Raw genomic sequence first — 14,960 nt, forward strand, 5'->3', positions numbered from 1 at the left:
CGTATATGATGCAGTGGCCAAGAGAAGGAGAAACTTCCCACCTTAAGGCCACTAGATAACATTATCTTCTCTCCTCTGCTTAGAAATGGTGAATTTACAGCTCACAGATACTTAATACGACACAGTCTCTGGCATCTGTTTGATATCTGGTGTTGGCAAAAAATGTTGTTGCACATTTACAATCTGTGTCAGCGCAGCTAGATTGTTTACTATATTACATGAATGCTGCTGTTATACTGAATGTCCCACTGAGCCCAACTCAAACTGTAAAACTTTACATGGGAAAAAAAAACAATCGTTGACTGCTGAATCTGATTCGACTGACACAATTCTGAGTCGGGTACAGCCCTACAAAATTCAGCTCCATAATAACTCAAGGTTCACCAAAACAACTGTCTTATACTAGACAAGTTTTCTCCACAAACACAACATGCTAACATTATAAGCACAAGCCTGAGACATTTTCCATTGTGTAATTTAGCCTAGTGGCTGGCAGAGCTTTCCTCTACTCATATGAAAGCCAGGACAAATCACACACAAAATTAAAAATGCCATTGTGTGGAGGCTGTATTGGCTTCACAATATTGTTCCTTATCTGTGAAATAAGGTAAATAAACACCTTGTTTCCACTAAAGGAAATTATTTTCAGTTTACAAAAATAAACAAGAAGTCTGTGTCACCACAAAATGAGGTGCCAATCTAAGCAAAGCCTCTGCTGTAGGCACAGCATCGATTCGATGCAGAAGTATAAATCCTGCTTAAAAGGTGAGGGCACTGTCTGAATAGCCAGAGAACTAATGGCATGGCACGTATTGTACAAAATAGCGCATTTTATATGTTGTTACTATATTCAACACGCAATATCATAGTCTTTGCTGTGTTAATCACAAAGGTTGACATTGTGATGACCATTGAAAAAAGGATAATGTTCTGCCCTGTTTTTAAGTGTTGTTCAGTGCTAAGAAATTGGTCCAGGAGTGTCTGTAGAACATTGTACACATTGAAAATATCAAATATCATAAACATTATAGTCTCCAAAACAAAAGCATTTCAGTTCAATATAGTCCAGTTTGACATCTGCTTTGCTCCATGAAATCAGTTTTACTTCATGGAAATGTGGTTATATTCACAAGATAGAAAAAAAAGTTACTGACAGAATGAACGAGTGTCTGAATGTTTCATCTTCATGCTTATATAAATCTATTTCCTGCAGAAACGATGGTGAAGATGACAAGATGATTTCTGTTTTGTTTTGTTTTCTCTGAAAAGGAAAAAACCAACAGATGAAGATGAAGACGAGTATTTCTCACTGTCCATCCCTCCTACTCTTCTTCCACCCACATCCTCTCTGCTCTACTTCCTCTCATCCCTCCTTCTCCCTCTGGCTCTCTCTCTCTCTCTCTCTCTCTCTGTGTGGGTGAGTATTAAAGTGGATGACTATCACTCAGTCTGCAGAGAGAAAAGAAAACACAGACTCATTTGCATTTTTAACGACGCAGCATCAACTGAAATTTTCTATCCTTCTTCATGGAGTCTGCTGTTATCACTTATACAGTGGCATGTAAAAGTTTGGGCACCCCTGGTCAAAATTTTGTTTACTGTGAATAAACTAAGTAGACAATGAACTGATCTCCAAAAGGCATGGCATTAAAGATGACACATGCTTTTTTAACATTTTAAGCAAGATAAGAGTATTATTTTTGCTTTGTGGAACTTTGGAGTGAAAAAAGGACAGCTTGTTCACCATCATTGTTAGTAAATGCCAGGTGATGCAATTTTAGGACTTAGTCTTAGCATCATACAGCTAACATTACCTATCGAGTTTAACGACAGAGTAGAACTGTTATGCTGTTATTGTGAGTTTGTTGGGACCGTTCAACATCTCAGTGCTGGATGATAGCCGCTGTTGCTGTGTTAGCCCATGTTAAAGGACAACTTCAGTATTTTTCAACCTGGGCTCTATTTCCCCATGTGTATGTGTGCGTATGATTCATGGGTACAACTCGTTCTAAAATTGGTTCAGTATTGAGCCGCGAAATGAGCTAAAACGGTAATGGGGGCAAATGCGTCCCATATAAAAGTGCTTTTTTTCGCCACTGACCGGTTCAGATCGCCAGTGCTATCTCTGTAAATAGCATATGGTAGCGGCCCTGGGGCAGTGGTGAGTGTGAATGAGTGGAGTCAGCTGTCAGTCAGTGTAGGAGCAGAAAGGCGGAAGGTGTCCCAGCTCGGTATTGTAAATGAGTATGTGTGTGTGAAGTGTGTGTTTTTTCGCCACTGACCGGTTCAGATCACCAGTGCTAGCTCTGTAAATAGCATGCTAACTTAGCCTTTCCCTTACCTCTGGGCTGTGTGATGTCACGAGCTTTGCTCCACTGTGTCTGTAGCTCTCTCTACTCGTGGGACAGCCGATTTCTTGAGCAAGAGGTGTTTCGGGATTGGATGTCTTCTCTTCTTCGGCTGGCAGTAGTCATCTTGGGAGAAGTGAGCACTGCAGACCCGATGGTCTGCAAGGCGCAGTGTCTGGAGAGGAGTGTTAGCATCCATTTGTAGCACAACTAGCCACAACTTCAGCATCTCGCCATCCGACAAAGGCAGCCTATGAAAGCTGTACGGGCTGTTGCGCGACATCCTGTTCTTGCGTTCGGGAAAAAGGTCCGTTTATTTGATTACTCCAAAAACTCCGGTAACACTCCAGGGGGTAGCACATAAAAGACTCCGTCCTCTGATTCTTCTAGCGTAACACACACTTCACACACACATACTCATTTACAATACCAAGCGGGGACACCTTCCGCCTTTCTGCTCCAACACTGACTGACAGCTGACTCCACTCATTCACACTCACCACTGCCCCAGGGCCGCTACAATATGCTATCTACAGAGATAGCACTGGCGATCTGAACCGGTCAGTGGCAAAAAAAAGCACTTTTATAGGGGACACATTTGCCCCCATTACTGTTTTAGCTCGTTTTGCGGCTCAATACTGAACCAATTTTAGAACAAGTTGTACCCATGAATCATACGCACACATACACATGGGGAAATAGAGCCCAGGTTGAAAAATACCGAAGTTGTCCTTTAACTGGGCAGACGTTGAACTGACCATTCTATGTAATGGCAGCAACAGAAAGTTCGCTGATCCTTTCCACCAGTGAAGAGAATCAGTATCCCATCTGGCATTGTGCTCTCAGGATCACCATTTTATTCAATAAAGAGTTGATGAAGAGGCAACGTATTCTCACCGAGCTAAAGGTTGGTTAGCATGCTGGAACTGCAACTTCAATAAAACTGTATGTATAATACTGAATATTCTTAAGAATAAAAAGTGCATTGCTCTTTAAAATGGTGTACTTGCATTATTATGCTGTTATATTATCATTCTATCAGTGCCGTAACATGAACTTAACATGTTTATTGCAATCATTTCTAGGACAATACGTTTATCTTTCACCAAAAGTAGTTATTGGGACAGGTCTATAACCAGCAGCCAAACACCTACAAATGTCCAGCTCAAATGTACCCAAGTTTTCTAAAAAATCTGATCCTTTCCACCAGTGAAGAGAATCAGTATCCCATCTGGCATTGTGTTCTCAGGATCACCATTTTATTCAATAAAGAGTTGATGAGGAGGCAAAGTATTCTCACCAAGCTAAAGGTTGGTTAGCATGCTGGAACTGCAACTTCAATAAAACTGTATGTGACCAATAGCTAGCAAGCTACAATAGCTTCCTCCATTTTGGACTCCCCAGTTCTGTTAAAACAACTTGCTGTTGTTATAATGTGAGCCTGCATATCAAAATTCACTGAAGCAAATAAATTAATTTAGCTGAAAATTTTCATCATATTTTGCTGTGTAAATATGTCTTTATCGCATTAAACTTCCAAGAGGTCCATGACTTGCCACGTGGTGGTTTACCTGTGCAGAAGGCAGAAATATATGGTGCCCCTGTGCCAAGTATGACATCTTCAACTTTTTAGCATTAGAGATATTAACTACTGAAGGTTCAATTAGTCTTCATGGGAATAAAAACCCCAGGTTTTTGTGATTTGTGTGAAAACGATAAAATTGTGGTCTTAAAGTTGATGCAGTTACTGTTACTACTGTTATTACTGTGGTTATTACAAAATTGTTAGACTAGTTATGAGATAGAAAAAGTGGAGTAAGAATTAATATGAGCATGCGGCAAGATTTATCGATTCTAAGAGTCTAACCAGTAGTGGGGCTAAAAATGTGTGTGCGGCACTACAGGAAAGGTTATGGAGGGTAATGGCGAGATGGTAATCCTAGATTTGCAAAAACTCTCACAAGCCACTTTAAAATACTCTTGTATGGCTGTTTTATGGTGTGACAACGCTGTGGTTAAGGTCTGGGTAGGTTAAGGCACAAAAAGCATTTAGTTTGGCTTGGGGAAATATACTGGTTTGGGTTAAAATGATCACTTGAAATCTTACAAGAGTTTTCGTGAATCTGGAGTTACCATCTAGACACAACCTTTATAGAGTTTTTAAATTCTAAAGGTTTCATCCTCTGGAGAGTTTGAGTGAGATCAGGACATTTCATGGAAACCTGTTGGTTAGATTTTCCTGCCTGACAAGCAAATTGGAGATTCCCCAAGTATTGAACCGACAGACTGAAGAAGATGAAACATGAAGCTGAAGCTGCTCAGACAGTGTAAGCCTGCAGGCTGCGCGGAGGGGAGAAAACACAAATCCTCAGCTCCCAGGGTCAGATAAAACTGTGGTTGACCAAACTGAAGCACAGTCACAAGTTTATCTGTGAATAAAGTACAACTGGTAATAACCAGATTTACACTGTGACTCTGAGCAGCAGAGCTCTACTGTCAAACACTAGCATGTGTTTGGACGTTCATGTCTGTCTGACTCCATTAGGCAGTCATGCAGATACACAACACAGCGCTGTGAGCACATTCTATCAAGGTAATTATGCATGTGAATGTGAGTGAAGGATACTGCTGCAGCAGGACTTGCTGGAACCTGTCGGCCGTCAGGAAGATGGGATGGGTCAACATGAAGTCATCCAGCAAGGTTTCTGCAGGGAGACAGAGACAGAGAAGTTAGTTTTACAGACTGCACCTGAATGTGACCTGGAACACTTGAGCAGGAAATGCTAAGTATCACTCACAGACGCTTAACCTGAAAGAAAAGGCGGCAAAGTAGACGCGATCAGAATTAATACCTAAATAAGAAGTAGGGCAAAGAGTAATGATCATTTTCATTATCGATTAATCTGCCCATTTATGATTTATGGTTTTCTCTACAGCCAGGAAACAGAGAAAAATGCAAGTCTAAGGTGACGTCATGCCTTATTTTGTCTGACCAACTGTCCAGAACCCAAAGATATTTAGTTTAAAGTTACATAAAACAGTGAAAAGCAGCAAATCATCACACCAGAGAAGGTGGAGCCAGAAATGATCCCCATCTTGTTTGACTGATAACTTAAAAAAGCCTTATCAATCACTAGTTTCAGTACTAGGTATTTGTTTTAAGTTGTCCTTTCACTTCCATGTGCATTCTGGGAAGTCACTTTGCGTTTTCAGTTTCTGTCTGTTAAGTGGGGGATTAGTTCGGTAACTGGCTGATATGGATTGGGCAACAGGCAGAGTAGGATTGGATAACTGGTGAAGCAGGATCAAGCAAATGTCAAATCAAAGCATTTGAGAGGCCACAACCAGAAAATGTTAGACCTTTCTGCTTGAGAAGTTACTACACAATGTATTTTGTTATCAACTTTCAAATTGTTGTTGATTTATCTTCAAGGATCGAGAAACTGGCAGGTTAGGATCAGGCAATTGGCCACTGTGTAGGCTGAAGGGTAAGAGCTTGTTGAGAGGTTTTGGGTTCAATACTTTATTCAACCATTTCCATTTTAGAGACATACAGCATTATGAAAGTCTCTGTAGTCCGAGGTGATATTAATTAATGTCTTCTTTTGTCTAACCAACCAGACCTGCCACAATATCTGTATCTTTCACCAAAAGTAGTTATTCGGACAGGTCTATAACCAGCAGCCAAAAACCTACAAATATCCAGCTCAAATGTATCCAAGTTTTCTAAAAAAAAAAAGTCTCCTGAGACTGAGGATCTGAAGTGAATGAACAGAGAGCTGTAGACAAGCATACACAAATGTATGGAAATTAACAATCAGATATCATTACACACATTTGAATATATGGCTGCAAGCAATTTACACACACACACACACACACCCACACACACCCACACACACCCACCCACACACACACACACACACACACACACACACACACACACACGGAATATGATGAACATACTGAAACCTGTGCTGCTTTGACTCCGTTTTATGTCAGTAATGTTTTCTTTTAATCTCCCAGAGAAGACAGATGTCAGTTCCATCTTCGCCTAGGTCAGCACAAAGACTAAAAGCATGGGGAAACTGCGAGCACAGCTCCATCAGAAGAGAATCAAACCTAACAACCCAAAATCTGCCACCAAGATTGTTTGATGAGTTGACGGGGTTTCCAAATATTGTGGACCAACAAATGACAAAATTCCAAAAGTCAATTGCCAAAGTGCTTTACAGACACATTAACATATTTTTTAAAAAATAAAAATAAATAGGTAAATACCTGTAAGAGTCAAAATTATAGAAACACACTTCCTGTTTCTGTATCACAGACTTGTTTCTGAAATCAACCCTAAACACACACACACACACACACACACACACACACACACACACACTAAATGTAGGCCACGAAGACATATTTAGCCTCATTGTTTTTGATATGCAAAACCAGAACTAAAGCTTTAAGACACAAAAGGGGGAGAGAAAGATAGATTTATCTATTTTTAAAGAAAATGTGGAGACAGAGACAAACGCTGCTGATGACTGAGATAAAAGCTGTTTTTTTCTGAACTAAAACACTGTGTTAAACTCTCAGCTGCAGCAGCAAATGGCTGTAATTTAAGATGCTGAAACAGCACGACTCAAAACCTGTGGTCACATTTACTAAACTATACTGCTGTGTGTGTGTGTGTGTGTGTGTGTGTGTGTTGCATGCTGCAGTGGGTGTGTCCTGCCCGGGTCCGCCTCTCTGCAGGCGGTTACCATAGAGACACCACGTTGCCGACAGTGAGAGGATGAAGGGGGAAATGTGAGAGAGGAAACACTGAAGACAGAAATGAACGTCACACTTGGGTGTGTGTATGTATGTGTGTGTGTGTGTGTGTGTGTGTTATTGATATTACACCTCTGACACTGATGATGCGGGTGAGTGACTGGTCATATGATCAATACCACACTGGACTTAACCCAACTGATGTTTCCTCTCCCACTGGAGGGTCAGCCTGCCCCCCATGGAAGAAAGAAACTAAATATTTAGGGGTTCAACCTTGAAAGGCTGAAATCGTTTTGTGTTTGAGCTGATTTTTGTTGGGTTTTTTTTCCATTTTTCCTAAATGTTTTTTTTTTTTCTGTTCTGAAGAAAGAGAGAGGGGAGAGATGTTACACGAGCGGTTACGTCAGTCAGAGGCCTCCACGTGGGGAAGACAGACGGGACGCTTGGCCAATCATTGCATTTGATTGACTTCGGTCCGAATACAACGATTGGTTGGAGTTTTCTTAGAACCATATGAGAATGGTATAATTATGAGTTTGTATCTCAGGTGGAATTCACTTACATTTTAGTGTGCCATCAGCTTATTAATAGCATTTTAACCTAAACAAAGAAAAGCGTAAAATTTCCAGAAAGGTAAGTGATGCTTTAACAAAGATTTGTTAATCATCTGTTGATCATGCAAAAAGGCATGCCTGCTTTTTTCCCTGATTGGTTTAAATCTGCCAGTGGACAGTCCAGTCTGATTTTCTCTATCTCCTGCAGAGTGAAGTGTCTGCACAGGTAAACTGTGTAACAGCTGAAACTACACAACCCTCAGTCCTTCACTGTCCTGAATTACAAACATGTCACTGGCAGTAGGAAAGTAAAATTCAAAATTCTCCTGAGTACATTACACTAACGTTTATGATTTTCTTCAGTTATGGATTGAGGCAAATACAAAAACGCTACTAATATGTAAATAGTACATAGTTCTCCTGTAGATGTGATAAGGTGTTAGTATAGAATATATGTGAAAATAATTTAGGAACACTATTTTGTATATGTTTTTTACATTTTTTCACTACATACACAAGAATGGAAATAACCAGGAATCAACCCAATTTAGTACATTATACACCTATTATGAAATACATTTTATAGTATGCAAACTATTAGGGGGGGGGATCGATACAGCATAGCATCGCCATATTTTTGTGTGACAATATTGTATCATCACACAGTGCCAAGAATACATTTTTTTATTGTATAGATTAGCAATATTACATATCCAAATTAAACTTTAGGTAGCCTACTTGAATAATAAAGTCAATTGCTTATTCAGTCCACTAGATACACTGTGCTGCAAATAAAATGACTGAAGTGAGATGAACAGACTAAAAACTTTATCTTATTAGATGAAACAGATGTTGACAAAGTTTTCCTTCTGGGACACACTTTACAGTTTAAAAAGGTAATAAATTGCATTATATTAGGTCGCAACACTCAGCATATCACAACACGTTTAAAATCACACTAATACTGTATCGTGACTTAAGTATCGTGATAATATTATCGTGAGGCCTCTGGTGATTCCCACCCCTAAGAAGTATGACTCAAAATATGTAGATACAGATCCCTGACCTGAAAAAAACAGCACACTAAAATAGGTGTTTTGTCCCCTCTGCCACTGCATTACTCAACAAAACACACCGGTAAGGGTCATGTGTGTAGGCGCTCTGAATGTGTATAAATGTTGATGAATCTGAAGTCTTTCAATTAGATATGCTGTGGTGTATCATGTATTTATGTAACTTATGTAAATTTCCCTGGAAAGACAAAAAGAGTGCATCTATCTAAATAATTTACTAATATCAGAATCAGCATCAGCATTAAAAAACTCATGTGCATACGATGTATATTCACAGCTGCAACGTGTGGAAAACATGCACATAGTAATGAATTTGAAGTAAAAGCCATTTCAGGAATAATCAGCAGAAAGATGCAGACGAGAGATGATGGAGAAGATGGTGTGAATGTAGAGAGAGGATGGAATGAAAGAGTGTGAATGTGGGAGGGAGAGAAGAGAAAACAACTGAATCCAAATGGGATGTAAAGGACGCCTACAACCTCTCAGAGACAACACACTGACTGTTCACTACAGACATACAACCCTCAATAATAAGAAAAGCTTATCAAGAAAAAGATTGTATGAAAATAAGAACATTAAGTTATGATTTAGAAAAAGTCAGTTTTCACTTGAACAATCTCTTCTTGCCTCAATTTATATATGTATATTGAACTGGTGCACAGGGACTTATATCTTGCGAGTGGCAGTTGATATCTGCACATGTGAAATAATATAATTTACTTATGAGCATGTTTTATCTCACTTGTGACTTCAGTCATAAATCTGATGCCATATACAGAAGGCGGCTTTGGTGCATGTGCGTGGGAACATATTTTTGCTGAGGGCTGCTGCACACTATAAATTTGCTTGCATGAATATGAATGTGCACGCACTTACACAGGAGCTAAAGTGACAGGAAAACTGTTCAGAGGTACGTGCATCAGTGATTCTATCACCCGCTGGTCTAAAGAATGTGCGCTCCTTCACCTCAGACACAATCTCTGTGTAGTCTGCATGTGCCACAATTTCTAATATGTCATTTTGAATCTTATCAGACCTCCACTTGTCTCTTCGCCTGTTCAGCCAGTCAACACTAATGATTAGCTCCCGCACATCTCTCCAAGTTTGGCTTGCCCCATCCCTTGCACACTGATCTCACCTGATGTGATGACGTTCTGATGTCAGATCGGAGGAATTAATTGAATTCACACATTTTTAATGTCTTTTTTTCCATCTGTTTTCTGACAGGCACCTTATATGCTATTCAAAATTTGGAACAAATGTTCAGAGAGCCCATTGATTCTGGCAAATAAGCCAACTATATACAGACTGTGTTGTTCCACCCCTTGTCAATATGGGGCGCTGCAGCACTCTCAACACTCACTTCCCGCGCCCATGTTTAAGTTTTGACACCTGAGTAGTATGCCAATTTCAATCAGGGACAACATTTTAGCACCTTTGTCCTTTCATCAGCAACCAAATAGTTGAGCTGTCTGCACTTTGTCAGTTGCACAGCATAGTGTACACAGTGTACAGTGTAGTTTTGAGCCGAGTGAATAAAAAAATTTGTGGTCGTTGCTAAGGGTAGTTTGACTATTTAAAAATGGTGGGTTGGTGCAGGATGTCTTGTGTTGCACTGGTGACAAATCTCTATGGCCAATCAGTGGTCTGCACTGAAGTAACTTCACCCTTTAGTGTCGCCTCAGCTCACTTGGAACCTCGACCAAGGTGGAGCCAAAAAAAGTACTAGGTACTATCTGCAACTTCTGCTAATGGCAGAAAAAAAGAAGAATTTTTCCAGATTTCATGGAGAATGTGGTTCAGACTTGTGGTTGTGTATCCATATAACCAAATCTCTAGGACCAAATTTTAATCTGGATCAGAATGTTTTGCTGTCCAGATCAGCTAATCCATCTAACTTTTGTGCTGTTTTGTAAAAGCAACATTGGACTGCATCACTCTGATCCAAATAAAAACTTTTCAAGATTTCCAAATCCGGAAAGCCAGTGCTCTTAATAAGAATATGAATAATAGGAAATACATTTTGTTTGATACTGATAGCTATTTGGGGGAATTATTCTATGGGAACAACCCTTTTTTTTAACTTAACTGAACTGAATGGCTTAATAGGTAGCCTAATGTCTACTTTATTTACGTTATCACTGTAACAATTAACAAATCAAAATATAAATAAATGTGTTTATATTTGACCAATTTATGAGTTTTATTACATTTGGTCCTGAAATCCAGCCTGAATCCACCCTTCTGCCAGTTAAAAGGTATATCAATCCTACTAAAAAACAACACAGCTTGGAGGTTTGATCCAGATCAAATCAAGACTGATCCCTTTTTTCGCCAACAATTCATTTACAAGATTTGATCCTATCTGATAGCTGAAATCTGATCAGATTACTTCTGAACAACTGGGCCCAGGGCTCTAAATTGTATTTGTAATCTATTACAAGTTCATATCTCACCTACTAAACTGTTCTTTAAGCCTTCATAGAGGTCTTTTCTTGATAGAACCATGATTCCTAAAATCACATCTGCAACTCATGAGAAGAAGTTAAATTATCCTGAGACACAAACAAACTGACTTTATATTTTTCTGGATATAAGTTGGAGGTTTTCTTGTATTTCAGTTTGAAGCCTCTAATTTGAGTCTGTGTTTTTTCTCCTCCCACCTCCTCTCTCCCTCTCCCTCTCTCTTCCTCCCACTCCTCTTCTCCAAATGTCTTGTTGAGAGCTGGTTGCTATGTGAACAGGTGCTAAAGAGCCTCTTATCTATCTGCACTCATACACACAGTACATGCATGTCCATATGATACACAAACAAACACACAGCTTCACAAACAGGAAGCCGAGCGAGGGAAACCTGCAGCTCAGAGCGGGTTGAGGAAGATGAGGAGGAGGAAGGTGAAAGCATCCAGAGAGAGGTGAGCGAGTGGGCAGTGTTTTCACTTCTTCTCTTCTTTTTGTAAAGAGAAATCATCCTCCCACACAGATCAGTCCTGTCACAGAGCCTCTCTCTCACTTTCTTTCTGTTTCTGCGTCTGGAGCCGACTCGTCTGCAGTGTTCCTGCTTCATGAAGTGGTTTCAGGATTCAAACCCACGACATAACACAAGAACATTAAAGGTTTCTCTGGAGAGCAAAAAAGTCATGAAATTGAATTCATACACTGCTTCAGTGTGTTGGAGTTCAATGGTTTGAGTTTCCCAGAAATTCTCAATCCTGCATCAGTAATCTTGGAACACACACCTCCTTAAAAACCTCATCAGCACTACCACACAACCAGTGGTGGAACAAGTACTCCAGTAAATGTACTTGGTTACATTCCAATGCTGGGAAACAATACAGACTTAATTCAGTAGAAATGTTATTTACGTTCTGCTTCACTCGTAACACACCTGAACACACCTGCCTCGACACGCCTGCAACTGTGTGTGTGTGTGTGTGTGTGTGTGTGTGTGTGTGTGTGTGTGTTACATAAGAAGCTTAGCCAGCTTTGTTCCTCTTTTATGAAATTGTCAGGAAACTTATCGTCCTCCTGTTTTACCTGCGAGGCAGCCGTTCACACAAACACTGTAATAATATTATGGGATGGGGGGCAGATGTTGCCCATAGCAACCGCTGGCTGATTGTTTTGCCAAAGCTTTATAAAATCCTCTGCGTACAGCCACTGTTGAAGTTCATGATGGCATCGCTCGGTTTTTACATTTAAAAACAATTAGCCAAGGATGCTAACCAGTTGTTTGTTGTTTGTCTTTTATGTTTTGCATCTTCTACTTATCTTGCATCTCAAAATCTGATTTTCCAATTTATGTCAATTATAAAGTTTAAGATTACAGAAAATATGAATGTTTAAAATGAAAACATAACTTAAAATAAAAACATGTTCAATTAACTTGTTCACACAGCCGTTTGCAGGACGTTATGCTGTTAATGAAAGGTGGGTGTGAGGCACGCACAAACATGTAGTAATTATTTTCTAAATCCTCACTGTCTGAGTGACACACCCTCTCTATCTTTCTCTCTCTCTCACACACACACACACACACACACACACACACACACACACACACACACACACACACAGATGATTAGGGTTATTGTGTGTATGTGTGTGTTGTACTAGACTGAGGTAGTAACCTTTATGGAGATAATCCTGGTTCAAGGTTCAGTCTTACTACACACGCACACACACACACTGTCATTGGCCAAGATTTCAAAACTAACACTAAGTGTTTCATGGGAAACCAGTCACCTTAGTGCAGTGATTCTACCATAGTGGCAAATGTTGGTTGTGCGTGCGTTCATCAGACGACATCAGATGCAATCACTGAAAAGGAGCAGCTGTAATACATTTTTCTGAGCGCCACAAACCAGCAAAATGATTCACTGTATCATCAGAATTTCATCCATTCAAGTTGATAATATTTATGAAAGTCTAGAGGAGCCGTTCAATTACATTATTTTATGCCATTCATATGCAGGGAGACTCTACTGAGCATGCTCTATGGGCCCAAAAATGAGGAAAAGTAATGGACCTGCATTTGTATAGCGCCTTTCTAGTCATCCTAACACTCAAAGCGCTTTTACACAACAAGTCACATTCACCCATTCACACACACACACACACACAATCATACACTAGTGGCCGAGGCTACCATACAAGGTGCCACCTGCTACTCAGTTTTTTTTTAAACACACTCACACACCGATGGAGGCATCATCGGGAGCAATTTGGGGTTCAGTATCTTGCTCAAGGATACTTCGACATGCAGACTGGAGGAGCCAGGGATCAAACCGCTGATCTTCCGATTGGTGGATGACCTGCTCTAGCTCTGAGCCACAGCTGTCCCAAGAGTGAGGAGGCTTTTCACAGGCTTCATCACAGAACTGAATGGAGCGCCAGTTCTCCTTAAAACAAATGTGCAGTGACATAACAACCAGCAGCCTCTCAGTATCTGTTCTGACGAACTGATGAAGAGCAGTTTTCCAGGATTTTTAGGGTTTTTGGTTCAGGTATCCTGGAAGATTTCAATGTCCCAGACAAATGGGAGACATTCTGGTCAAATATTATCGTTTGCTGAATAGACTCACATGGGGCAACACAAACACAAAAAATCTCCTTGAGCTTTACATATGTCCTAACTGAATGTGGCCCTAGCGTCAGCAACAGTTCAATTGCTTTGTTTTCTATTGGATTGTCCTAACTAGCCGCAAACAACACAGCGCTGCACAGATAGCTGCTTTGCCTTTTGCTGGACACCCCATTTCTATTTAGTCTTGCCTGTTGCTTTTAAAGCTCCACAATGGATGAGGAACGGCTGATTCATGAAGTGCAAATGAGGCGTTATCTACACAACACCGCCTCATTTAACTACAAAAACCTAAATAATGTAAATGCCACAATATTAAACGTGTTTAAGAAGTACAACTGTAGGAAGATACCAAGTACTCGCCCGTATTTTAAGTGGTTATGTCTCCAGTGCACAGCCACGTTCACTTGCTGTTAGGACATGGTGTTAGACCTACATATTCTCCATTCTCGGAACCCATCGGCAGGTTTTGGCAAAAGTTTGATTTTCCAAGTGTGGCCAACAGCGTGCTCTCTGTTGGCAAGACAAGATGCTTGTTGGCCTGAGGACGCCATTGTGCTGGTTGTCAGTCCACTCGTTTCCATTATGGAAGAGCAGGTGAAGCACCTCAATAATATAGGCATACCGGCAGCGTATCCCTCCAAAAACAAAACGAAAACATCTGGTGGGGGATGGCTGTGGACAAGGTCCATACTGTTGTTCAGTGGTAAGTTATTCACTGAATGTAGAGTCTGTATATGGAGACTACATATTCTCTGAAGGAATTATTTTCACCTGACATTGGGCCTCATTTACAAAATGAACGTACAACAGAAAACAGGGCGTACGGTCGTTTCCACACATAGCTTGGCATTTATCAGTGTGGACATAAGTGACGGCTACGATCAAATCTCATGTCAGGTCTCAACTCGTGTGTGCAGGTTTGAATCAGAGTGGACTGGTGGTGCAGCATGGTGAGATGGCTGAGTTGGGGAATGGTTATTAGATCCCAGTCAGAATGTTGTCTGAGTATGTGCGCCACACATTAATCACTTAAAAATGCAGAGCCGCCATATGGACAGGCAATGTCTATCAGAGCTCCCAGTTGCCTGGCTCCAGACTGACGGATGGCGGGTAATGGTTGGTGCCC

General features: G+C 40.5%; 1 protein-coding gene across 1 annotated transcript in view; it reads right to left on the bottom strand.

Annotated features, from left to right (window-relative positions):
• rapgefl1 (Rap guanine nucleotide exchange factor (GEF)-like 1) overlaps window positions 1-14,960 on the bottom strand; it is a 58,076-nt gene that overhangs the window by 25,408 nt on the left and 17,708 nt on the right. Inside the window, exon 4 of the mRNA XM_050069298.1 lies at window positions 4,975-5,053. Coding sequence (XP_049925255.1) covers window positions 4,975-5,053 — 79 coding nt within the window. The remainder of the gene's footprint in view (window positions 1-4,974; window positions 5,054-14,960) is intronic.

Source organism: Epinephelus moara, chromosome 18, assembly GCF_006386435.1.
Source record: "Epinephelus moara isolate mb chromosome 18, YSFRI_EMoa_1.0, whole genome shotgun sequence".
Taxonomy (NCBI): Eukaryota; Metazoa; Chordata; class Actinopteri; order Perciformes; family Serranidae; genus Epinephelus; species Epinephelus moara.